At 46.4% G+C, this 12,755-nt stretch overlaps 1 protein-coding gene across 1 annotated transcript; it reads left to right on the top strand.

Annotated features, from left to right (window-relative positions):
* Positions 1 to 285: 285 nt before the first annotated feature.
* LOC117346003 (von Willebrand factor C domain-containing protein 2-like) lies at positions 286 to 11,006 on the top strand. Its single transcript, XM_033915192.1, has 3 exons — positions 286 to 754; positions 7,109 to 7,238; positions 7,591 to 11,006. Exons 1-3 carry the CDS (start codon positions 440 to 442, stop codon positions 7,776 to 7,778), a joined length of 633 nt encoding a protein of 210 aa, XP_033771083.1. The 5' UTR covers positions 286 to 439; the 3' UTR covers positions 7,779 to 11,006.
* The last annotated feature ends 1,749 nt before the right edge of the window (positions 11,007 to 12,755 follow it).

Raw genomic sequence — 12,755 nt, 5'->3', positions numbered from 1 at the left:
TTACCATAAAAATGTCATCAAAACCACAAAAATTGGCCTACGATCCTTATGGTCCTGAAAGGGCTAACCACTTGGCCCGAGTTAAATCTAGCAGTAGAAGGAGTGGGGGGGACTGCCCACTATTTATACATGTTAAGAAGACAGATTACTCTGTCGGGTCCTGAAACCCCTGCTGTGTCCCCCCCATCCGGAGCTAATTTCCAGTTTCCCTTAGGCAGGAGGAGGCAGCATCATTGCCACCAATGTTACAAAAGTCTGCTCCCCCCCTAGGCGGTGAATGGGGGGAGGGACACTGCCAGGCTCCAGCTGCAATTGCAGAAGGGAGGTCCGGAGCCCCCTATTTAGGGAGGAGCAGTGCCACTGAGCTTCCCAAAGTGTGCGGGAGAATGAAGAGCTGAGAGTCCTGGCTTTTACCTTGTTTCTCCAGCCCTCAGTCAGGATGAGAGAGAGCTGGCTCCTCGCGTTGTGCCTGCTGCTGGGGGGGCCCGGGGGCCGGGCCCTGACCAGCCAGGCGGGCACCTGCGAAGCCAACGGCAGCATGTACTACGAGGGCGAGTGGTACTTCCTGGACTCGGATCCGTGCACCCAGTGCAAGTGCACAGCCGAGGGGGCGGCTTGTGGCCAGACCGAGTGCTCGGCTCTGCCCCCCGCCTGCATTCACGTCAGCCACTACCCCGGGGACTGCTGCCCCCGCTGCGAGAAGATCGGCTGCGAGCACCGAGGAGAGGTCTACGAGCTGGGGCAACACTTCCAGGTAGGCACTTCCCCAGCACCCCCATTTGCTCCTTTGGCAATTCTCCCGTTCAAGTTGCTGACTGAGGAGGGAGGGGGGGACACAGGTCAGATTAGGATTTCCAGCTCGGCCAGACCCCTCTCTTGCTCACAACCCCCTCTGTAGCCCCCATACCCTGCGAATAGCACATATATTGATTTACCATTTGTCTCTTTCATAATTAGATTGTAAGCTCTTCTGAGCGGGGACCATCTCTTGCTTGTTATATGTACAGCGCTGTGCTAGTACTACAGAAATAATAATGAACAGTAGCAGTACTAATCTTGCACGGCTAAATAGCAGGGCTACAGATTGCCCCCTGATGAGAGCCAGAGCCTCCCCTCCCCTCCCCCAACTCTTCCAGCCAGAGCCCTCCCTGCCCCTGGCTATTGTTTAGCTGAATTCCTCTCGTTGTGCTTAATGTTCTTTCTGTATTTCACTTTTATGTAATCTGTCCTGTGACCCCTGCATAGAAAGGAGTAAAGGAGGGGTTTCCCTGTGCACCTGGGTACAGCTGAGCTTTGATCGGGGGGGGGGGGGGGGGGGCGGCGACTGCACTGTGCTGATGGCCAACACTCACTTAATGGGATTTCCTGCTCTTCCTGGGAATGCTGCCCTAAATGTTTCCAGCTGCAGACCTCCTTTCTCAAGGAGAATAAATAAAAATGTCTGGTTGAAACAGAGACAAATAAAGACACATGGCTTATCATATGGTCTCTTCCTTCCTCTCCCTTAGAGATCCAGTGTACTTGTCCCAAGCTTTCTTTGACCTCAGATACAGTCTGTAAGAAGCATTTCCTCAGGTTACTTTTGTGTTTTTCACCTTCATCCTATGCCTCGTCTTTTCAACTGGCAGAGACTTATGTCTTGTGCATTTATGCTACAGAAGTATTTAAATGTTTCTGTTGTATCTCCTCGCTCCCTCCTTTCTTCCAAAGTATGTGCAGTATTTATGTAAAATATATTTATAATTATAGTGAGATCTTGAAGTCTGTCCTTATTGAGATAGGAGATGTGAAACTAGGCAGAGTGTGCAGGTGACAGGCGAGAATGATACAAAGGATGAACCAAAACAGTTTGAGACATTTCTGCTTGGAGCTGGAGTGTTCTCTCTTACTCCAGTGGGACTTTCTCTCTCCATTGCGATATGATGTTGTGTAGGATTCCAGGCTTCCGTTTGGTGCCCCTGTATAAGACTCTGGTGAGACCTCATTTAGAATATTGTGTATAATTCTGGAGGCCGCACCTTCAAAAAGATATAAAAAGGATGGAGTCGGGAGGGGAGATATGATAGAGATGTTTAAATACCTACGTGATGTAAATGCGCATGAGTCAAGTCTCTTTCATTAAAAAGGAAACTCTGCAATGAGAGGGCATAGGATGAAGTTAAGAGGTGATAGGCTCAGGAGTAATCTAAGGAAATAATTTTTTACAGAAAGGGTGGTGGTGGTCAGGGCCAGATTCAAGGGTAGGCCCAGGAGGCATGTGCCTAGGACCCAGAATTGTCAGGGGGGCCCCAGGGCCAGCATTAGGGGGAAGCAAACAGGGCAGCTGCACTGGGCCCAACAGATCCAGGGGGGCCCCGCGGTCTGAACTTCTTTGTTAAACTCCTAAATTGTCCTTTTCAGAGGGGCCCCGACATGGCAGCTGTCCTCACAAGCTGCCGGTGGCTGCCCCGAAGCTTTCCCACTGCAGCTTTCTGCCCTGTCAGAAACGGGAAGTTGCGGCAGAGGGAAAACTTCGGGGCAGCCGCAGGCAGCTTGTGAGAACAACTGCCATGTTGGGGCCCCTCTGAAAAGGACAATTTTGGCTTTGGGGGAGAAGCGATCTCTTGACTTGCCTCCTCCCCCATACTCTTCAGCTTTCCCTCTCCTGCTGGCCAGAACTCCTCATCTTTCCCATCTCTCGACTGTATTAGCAGGCAGGGCCAGCTTTTGGGGGAGCAAGGAGAGCAGCTGCTCTGGGCCCTTGCCTTCTGTTTTGGGCCGCAATGGTTGACTGCTTTCTCCCTGCTTCCCCGACATGGTGGCCCACAAACCTCCCTCCCCACCCCCCTGCCGACATCAATTCTGACGTCGGAGAGGAAGTTCCAGGCCAGGCCAGGAACTTCCTCTCTGACGTCAGAATTGACGTTGGGCAGGAAGGCTTGTTGTCCGTCGCATCGAGGAAGCAGGGAGAAATCATGGCAGTGACTTGGCGAAATCAGCAGCAGCAGTGGTGGCCGCGGGAGGGGGGGGGTGGCGCGGATACAGAGAAAGAAAGAAAGGGGATATGGAGAAAGAAAAAGAAAGGGAAGGGGGCAGGGGGCAGGGAGAGAGGAAGAAAAAGTTTAAAGTTGGAGGAGGGAATTGAGTGTGTTGGGGGGCAGGCAGGGAGAGAGGAAGAAAAAGTTGGACTCATGGAGGGACAGAAAGAGAGATGTATGTTGGGATGAGGTCTGGAGGAGAGGAAGCATGCAGAAGGAAGAAAGAAAGGATGCACAGTCAGAAGGAAGTGCAACCAGAGACTCATGAAATCACCAGACAACAAAGGTAGGAAAAATGATTTTATTTTCAATAGTGATCAAAATGTGTCAGTTTCTTCAAATTTACATCTGGTATATTTATATTTTGCAGAGTATTAGAGGGTTATGTGTCATTGTTTCTGTGGTGTTTCACTGTATGCAGTTTGGCTTCTAGACGGTTCAATTTAACCTTTATCTACATATTTCTGTTTTTAGTTTGTGATTACTTATTCCATGCTGGTGAGGGGTGTATCTGTGTTCTGTTTGCGTTGACTAGTCTTGTTTGGCGAAATGCATCGGGCATGGTTCTTGGGAGCACCTTGAATAAACCTGATTTGAATCTCCTTATTTTCTGCCGATCTTCTTTTGTTTCATGTTGGATTCTTTGGTGGACCGCTTGCCTTGTTTCATTACAAGTTAACATACATGAAGTGGAACTTACTAGAGGAGTTACAGATTTGGTTGTTTATACATACATATGGGTTACAGTTGGTTGACGTAGATTGAGGCAGTTGAGAGGCGTTGTAAACTTGGTCATTAATATAGACTTATATTTCGGATAGTATTGCTGCTCTACAATATACTTGAACACATTTATATATGTACAGAAAGGGTTCAGAGTTAAAGTCCTGGGTAAGTAGGTGGGAAGGGGAATTTGTTCAGAAATGTTTGGGGGTGGCATAGAAGAAAAACTGCACTGGTATGCTTAATCTGTGTTTGTTTTGAATTTTAAAAAAAGAAATACAAGTGGAAGTAAAGAAGTAAATAAGAAAACAGATAAATGGGGGTGGGGCAAGGCCAGGGGGGCCCAGTGTACTTGTGTGCCTAGGGCCCTCGAAGAATTAATCCTGCCCTGGTGGTGGTGGAGACAGAGACTGTGTCTGATTTCAAGAAAGCCTGGGATAGGCACTTGGGATCTCTTAGAGAGAGGAAGAAACAATGGTTATTGCAGCTGGGCAGATGGGATGGACCATTTGGCCTTTATCTGCTATTAGGTTTCTATGTCAGCAAGGCTGAAGGAATGCCTGAGGGACTCTGGCCGTGTAGTCCAGCCTCAGCATCATGTGGAAGGGGGAGGGGGGACTGAAGAGGTTTAAGGACACACTGGTAGGCTATAGCAAGTCAAGAGGGGACCTGCAGACTTGCCAGGTCTCCCACCTGTGAACAGAACTTTCTGGCAGATACCACCATATCCAGAATCCTCCCTTGTAGTTCCCCCAAGCCACTGCAGGAGAAGGGATGCGGGGAAAGGCCAGGAATGTAGATTGGTGGGGGAAAGAGGTAAGAAGATGACCAAGGTACAAGATAATGGGGGATGGGAACGGAAGCAGCATAGTAATAGGGCTGAGTGGGGTGTGAAAGAGCATGCTTTTGGTTGTCAGCTCTTCTCTACTGGGCAGTGTATGCAGTTCAGTGTTTTAACCAGGTTATACATTACTCTGGGAACATACACACACGGTTGTGCCAATTTCTTTAATCTCAGTTTGTATGCACTGCTCAGGGTGTCCCAACAAATTCTTGCTCGGATCAGCTGCAGAAGTGCAAAAGCCAGGAAGATGAAATCTGGGCTTTCAAAAACATCCAGGATAGATGCAAAGTACATTATTCACATAGAAGACCCATTATGGCGGTGTTTTTGCTAATACATGCATCGATTGCCCCATGCACCAGGAAATAGAAACTCATCTGATTATTTTTGCTAAAGTTATCAGCAAATCATTAATAACAAGACAGAAAGCTGATTGTCCAAGAGAAGCACTAATCAACCACAGGGAACCACTTCAACAATGTGTTGCTTTTCCTGACTTCAAGATGCTGAATTTGCACTTTAAAGTCCCACTGTCAGGCCTGCAGGTAGCAGCAGGACAGTCAGTGAAACTGCAGGGCCCAAACATATCAGGAGTTGCATTTGTGTAGTAATGGTGCCCTCTAGTGCTCACTCTCTTTCACTACAGTTAACGTTGTCTACTGTTGTACTCGAACATGAGGAGAAATTTGTACCTGTCCCCACGGGATCTGTGTCTATACACGCCTATACACCCCTATACGCCTATACACCCCTAAATGCCCCCTACGTTTTAAGGACAGATATGTCTTCTTTGTGAAATGTATATATTTTTTTCTGTTTTCATTTTGCAAAGTACAGGGGAAAATACGTATCTGTTTCTCTTTTTCCAATGGTGCCGTAGTTATACATAGTAACATAGTAACATAGTAGATGACGGCAGATAAAGACCCGAATGGTCCATCCAGTCTGCCCAACCTGATTCAATTTAAATTTTTTTTTTTTTTCTTCTTAGCTATTTCTGGGCAAGAATCCAAAGCTTTACCCGGTACTATGCTTGGGTTCCAACTGCCGAAATCTCTGTTAAGACTTACTCCAGCCCATCTACACCCTCCCAGCCATTGAAGCCCTCCCCTGCCCATCCTCCACCAAACGGCCATACACAGACACAGACCATGCAAGTCTGCCCAGTAACTGGCCTAGTTCAATATTTAATATTATTTTCTGATTCTAAATCTTCTGTGTTCATCCCACGCTTCTTTGAACTCAGTCACAGTTTTACTCTCCACCACCTCTCTCGGGAGCGTATTCCAGGCATCCACCACCCTCTCCGTAACGTAGAATTTCCTAACATTGTTCTTGAATCTACCACCCCTCAACCTCAAATTATGTCCTCTGGTTTTACCATTTTCCTTTCTCTGAAAAAGATTTTGTTCTACCTTAATACCCTTCAAGTATTTGAACGTCTGAATCATATCTCCCCTGTCTCTCCTTTCCTCTAGGGTATACATATTCAGGGCTTCCAGTCTCTCCTCATACGTCTTCTGGCGCAAGCCTCCTATCATTTTCGTTGCCCTCCTCTGGACCGCCTCAAGTCTTCTTACGTCCTTCGCCAGATATGGTCTCCAAAATTGAACACAATATTCCAAGTGGGGCCTTACCAATGACCTGTACAGGGGCATCAACACCTTCTTCCTTCTACTGACTACGCCTCTCTTTATACAGCCCAGCATCCTTCTGGCAGCAGCCACTGCCTTGTCAAACTGTTTTTTCACCTTTAGATCTTCGGACACTATCACCCCAAGGTCCCTCTCCCCGTCCGTGCATATCAGCTTCTCTCCTCCCAGCATATACGGTTCCTTCCTATTATTAATCCCCAAATGCATTACTCTGCATTTCTTTGCATTGAATTTTAGTTGCCATTCATTAGACCATTCCTCTAACTTTTGCAGATCCTCTTTCATCTTTTCCACTCCCTCTTCGGTGTCTACTCTGTTACAAATCTTGGTATCATCTGCAAAAAGGCACACTTTGCCTTCTATCCCTTCAGCAATGTCACTCACAAACATATTGAACAGGATTGGCCCCAGCACTGATCCCTGAGGGACTCCACTACTCACCTTTCCTTCCTTCGAACGACTTCCATTAACCACCACCCTTTGACGTCTGTCCGACAGCCAGTTTCTGACCCTGGGGAAGGGAGAGTACACTGCAGTGATAACACCCGGGCAGAGGCTGGTTTACTAGGGGAGTGCACACTGCAACAATAAGACTGCATAGAGACTGATATACTAGAGGAGTGCACACTGAAGTATAATACATGGAAGGGGATGATTTATTGGAGCAGCATACACCGACTGGGGAGGGGCCAGTTTAACAAAAGAGTACACTGCAGTGGTAACACCAGGGAGGGGCAGAACTGTATTACACAATTGTGTTTTAATTTCTTCTTCAGTTTTCTTCTCCCCTCTATTTGATGTATTTTCAAGTTTTCTCTCTTCCTGCCTCACTCTCTCCATCACTCACACTAGCTCTCTTCTCTCCCCAGCCCTCCGAATGTGAGCAATGCACGTGTGAACTGGATGGGATTGCCCGCTGCCTGGTGGCAGACTGCGCCCCCCCGCCTTGCGTGAATGCCAAATACAAGACAGGAGAATGCTGTCCCAAGTGCACCCAAGGTGAGTCCCCGAGCACCAGACTGCGAATGAGACTAAACCTAACGACACAGCCTGCTACAGCGTCCAGCATTGTTGACACTTGAAAATCAAAGCTCAGGGAAGAACTGAGTAGAACAAATTTTATTCTAAGATTTTTCCTTGAAGTAAATATTTTCTTTCTCTCTCTCCCCCCCCATGCTTTTCTTACTCTTCTTCCATTTCTCTTTCATCTTCTTTGCTACCTCTTCCCCTCCCTCTCATTTCTTCTCTCCCTCACCATCCTTCTGCCTTTCCCTTCTGTCCCCCTTTAATCTTCTTCATTCCTCTCTCTCTCTTTACTCATTCCCTCTCCCCCTTTGCTATGTCTCCCCAGGTCCTAACTGTTACTCGGATGCCTCCCAGAGCCGGATCATTCCCGGGGGTGAATATGTCTGGTTGGATTCATGCACCAAATGCCGCTGTCACGATGGCCAAGACGTTGGTTACTGGGAGGGGAATCGTGTGGCCAAGTGCGAAACATTCCAGAACTGCACCCCTGAGGAGGGGGTGAATAATTCCTGAGGGGGAGGGGTACCTTGACTTGAGAACCTCTCCAAACCAGGCCGCAGTCCCTATCTTCTCAGCGAGTCCCACCCCTCTCCCGTTCCCCTTCAGGATCTGTCAGAGCCTGCAGTATGACCAACTCAATTACCTGACCTTCCTTTCTTACATTTCTTGATCATTTGATTAGGGGTTTAGCTTAAATGAATTCTCTATGTTTAATTATGCAAAGTGCCAGATTGTGTTAAGAGAGTAGGGGAGGGGATGGAGATACTGAAGAACTCCTGAGCTTTGCCTAGGAGAACTTGAGGGGTGAAGCTGGAGTACTCCTAAGGGGAATGGTGTTATAACAGGAAGAGACGTGGGCAGACAAGATGGACCTCAAGGTGTTCATTGGATGTCACATCCAGTGGTAGAGTCAGAAGCTGTATCTTCTGTAGCAGCAAAACCTGCTCCTCCACCAGAACTGATCAATTTGAATGTTACAGGGGCACAAGGATAACTAACTGCTATCAAGTGGGATTTCAACAACTTTCCTGCAATGGAGGAAGGGCGACATTGAGCAGTTCCAATATCTAGAATTCAATTGAGGCCCACTTTTCTACCTTTAAAGGGGGTTCTGGACTGCCATTCATCTTTCACACGTTCTACCATCCTTTAAGTCAACTGTGACCTTGTTGACCTCTTACAGAAATAAAATGGTTTCAGGTGGGACATCATACTGTGTAAATGGCTACTGTTTTCTGCAGTGTTCTGACTGGAGAAATGTCTACAGCATTTAATGTACTATTCCCTCAGGTTTTTTGCAGTTCAAACGCACGTCCTTGCATTTCTTAGCATTAAATCTTAGCTGCCAAATTCCGGACCATTCCTCAAGTTTTGGTGGGTCCTTCCTCATGTTATTCACACCATCATGGGTGTCTACTTGATTGTAGAGGCAAAGAGGCAAATCTTACCAGACAACCCTTCAACAATATCACTCACAGAAATGTTAAATAGAACAGGTCCAAGAACTGAACCTTACAGCACAACCACTTGTAACATCCCTTTCCTAAGAGCGGTCTCCATTGACCACTACTCTATCACCTCCCACTCATCCAGTTCCTGTCCCAGTATGTCACTTTGGGGCACCCAGTTTTATGGTTTTATTAGATACCTGTGTGGAACAGTGTCAAGGCTTTGCTAAAATCTAAATACATCACATTAGTATAGAGAATGACATGCCTATAAAATTTTCCCCGGTCCCGTGAGTTATTTTCCTGTCCCTGCCTCATTCCTGCAAGCTCCATCCTTATCTGCACAAGCCTCTAAAATCGTAAGTGTTCAAGCCTAGTGCAGTTAAGGCAGAGCTTACAGGAATGGGGCAGGGGCAACGGGACAGGGAGAAATTTATCCTCGTCTCATTCTCTAATCTAGCACTCTCCCTCTATCCCAGTGTCTTGCAAACTTTTTCAAGCCGGGACACACTAAACCTACTGTCCCCGGCTCGAGACACCCAGAAGTGCGCTGGTGTCGGCGTGGACATTACGCGCATGCGTAAAGGCCCTTCAAATGGGCCTTACGCCTAGAAGAGAGAAGGGACAGCAGAGAGAAGGAGAGAAGAGTTGGAAAAAAGGGTTGCCAGAGAGAAGAGGTGCTGGCGTCGGGAGATTACTTACAGGTCGTGCCTCTCTTTGCGAGAGGCACGTCCTGTAGACAGCTGGTGCCAGCATCTCTCCTCTTCCCCGTATACCGTGGCACACCAGAAATCTCAGGTGGCACACAGTTTGTGATGCATTGCTCTATCCCATTCTCTGATTACCCAAAGAAATTGATCAGATTTATCTGACAAGACCTGTCTCTAGTGAATCTATATTGCCTCAGGACCATTGGATTCCAGAAATTTCACTATTCTCTGTTTTAAAAGCGTTTTTATTAATTTACTTATCTCAGAAGTCGGATTTCCTGGCCTGTAGTTCCCTACTTCTTCCTTACTTCCACTTTTGTGGAGAGGGATCACATTTGCTCTTCTCCAGTCCTCCGATACCAGTCTTGACTCTAGAGAAGCATTGACAAAGTCAGCTGGAGGAGCCGCCAGAACTTCTCTAACCTCGTTTCACATATTTTTCAGTAGAGGGTTAACCCTCAGGTGCAGTAGACATTAGCCCTAAGGCACTCCCCCCGCCCTTCATAACCAGAGGAAAAGGATTCCTTGCTAATACCACTCTACCCCACCACCTGGAGGCCAAGTCCCAGATTCTAATTTACGCACTCTTACCCCCCTCTTTTACGAACACATGGCGTGGGTTTTAGCGCCAGCAGTGGCGGTAACTGCTCTGACACTCATAGAATTCCTATGAGCGTCGGAGCAGTTACCGCCGGTGCCAGCGCTAAAACCTGTGAGATGAGTTTATAAGCGAGTGGGTTAGTTGAACCCTCTTCCTTCCCTTCCCTCTTAAAATAACCATTGAAAACGAGGAAAACTTTGAATACAATATGACAGAATAACAGTGAAATGTACAAAATCGCTTTCTTATTCAAGAAATGAGTCATGGGAGCAGCAGTGATAATCAAATTGCTTTACTAGGAAAAAAAAAAAAACAACCCCCCAAACCAAATTCCTTAAAAAAAAAAAAATTTTTTTTTTAAACCAACCAAGATAAAAAGAAAGAGACAATGTAGTGTCAAATGGTTGGAACAAAGTTAGTCCACTTGAATGCAGTGAGCAAAGCGTTTCAGTGGACTCAGTTTTTGCCTAGGGTTTAGTAGTTACATTTGCTGACTCCACTGCGGCCCTTCGTCAACCAGAGAACCAGGTTGACCCCAAGCTGACCCCGCTGCGGCTCCCCCATCAGCTAAACAGCACTATGCTCGGCCATGCTAGTGTCCATCAAGCCCAGGATCCTGTCGTTGATAGTGGCCAACCGATCCCGGTAGGAAAATTCATTCCGTGTTGAATGGAGACATGGAAGTCCACCTGAATAATAATTATTTGTGGAACTCTCTTAAACTCGGCTATAATTTATTTTCGGGCTGTTACCAGCTAGTTTCCTGCAGTGTCCCTTAGTCCTGCTACTTTTCTAAAAGGAAAAAGAGTTGCTCCAACCTATTCATGATTTTGTAGACCTTTGGCTTTCTCTTCTTCAGGTTGAAGAGCCCTAACCCTGTTTAACCTCCCTTCATAGAGCAAGGGAGCTGTTTCAGCAGTTTAAATCATTTTTTCTTTGCCCTTCTCTGGATCTTTTCTACTTTCTGTAGACTCATGATAGATTAATACAGAGGCATTACGATAGTCTCCATTTTATTTTCATCCCTTCCTAATAATTCTTTACATTCCATTTGAATTTATGAGTTCCATTTGCCACACTCTGAGCTGAGAATTTCGGGGTATTGCCACATAAGAAAAAAAACATTACCATATTGCAACAGCTCAAAGGTCCATCAAGCCTAGTTTCCAATAGTGACCAACCCAGGTCACAAGAAGCTGGCAAGATCCCAAAAGAATAAAACAGATTTTATGCTGCTTATCATGGGAAAAATGCGAGGTGGACCGGCCTAGCAAAAGCCCCGAGGCTGCTCGGGCTAGCGAATGGACAGGGGGAGCAGGGAAAGAAGGCCTACTGCTGGACGGGGGGATCAGAGAAGAGGTGCTGCTGGATATGGGGGAGGCAAAAGGGAGAAGGCCTACTGCTGGACAGGGGGAGCAGGGAAGAGGTGCTGCTGGATAGGGGGGAGGCAAAAGGGAGAAGGCCTACTGCTGGACAGGGGGAGCAGGGAAGAGGTGCTGTTAGACAGGGGGAAGGTTAAACGAAGGGAGAAGGGCTGCTGCTGGACAGGGGAAGCAGGGAAGGGGTGCTGCTGGACATGGGGGAGGTAAAAGGAAGCAAGAAGGGCTACTGCTGGACAGGGGGAGCAGGCAAGGGGTGGTGGTGGACAGCTGAGGAAAGAGAGAGACAGAAAGAAAGACAGACAGAAAGCGGCCAAGGAGAGAGAAAGACAGACACACATCTATTCTAGCACCCGTTAATGTAACGGGCTTAAAGACTAGTCTCTATAAATTAGCAATATTAACATTCAAAATATTAACTAAAGCGCCATCATTCCAAGAAAGATACATTATTCCATATATTCCTACTAGAAGTTTGAGATCGGAGGACAAAAACCTTCTAGTAATTCCATCGCTTAGTATAATAAATACAAGACAAGATACGATCTTTGCTGTTACAGCACCCAGAATATGGAACTTCTTACCATCATTTATTAAGGAAGAAAAATCACTAAATAAATTTAAAGGACTGGTAAAATTCTGGTTGTACGAGGATGCTTTTGAGACCTAATCATCGGAGTCTTTTGATCCCATTCACTACTTAAATTCACTTGTCTTGTTTTAGGCTCCGAGAAATTGAATTTAAAAAAAAAAAGTTCTTAATTTTCTTTTCAATTTTTCTCAATACTTTTAAAATTTTTTTACCCTCCTTTTGTACTTTCCTTTCATGTGTCCTTTACTAGGCTTATTGTAGTTCTCCCTACTTCCCTTATGTATCAGTTCGTCATGTTCGTGTGTTTGTTGTAGTTAATAATTAAGACTCTGTTTTTAATTGTAAATCACTTTGAATTCATGATACTGCGAAACATCAAAATTTTAATAAAACTTGAAAACTTGCACTGAATTCAATAGTCAGCCTTGGGGAATGGTTATTTTCATAAGAACATAAGACTAGCCTTACTGGGTCAGACCAATGGTCCATCTAGCCCAGTAGCCCGTTCTCATGGTGGCCAATCCAGATCCCTAGTACCTGGCCAAAACGCAAGGAGTAGCAACATTCCAGCTTCTCAAAGAATAGCAAGATTCCGGAACCCCAATGAGAGCAACATTCCAGAGCTCAGATTGTGATGTCATCATGCCTTGTTCCACAGTGCTTCAGAGCCATCCTCATCAGTGATGTTACAATGGCTTCATTGTCCTATACTTGGCTAACATAAGAACAGCCTTACTAGGGCAGACCAATGGTCCATCAA

The sequence above is a fragment of the Geotrypetes seraphini genome, chromosome 12, assembly GCF_902459505.1.
Source record: "Geotrypetes seraphini chromosome 12, aGeoSer1.1, whole genome shotgun sequence".
Lineage (NCBI taxonomy): Eukaryota > Metazoa > Chordata > Amphibia > Gymnophiona > Dermophiidae > Geotrypetes > Geotrypetes seraphini.
This window is presented reverse-complemented; position numbering and strand designations above follow the sequence as displayed.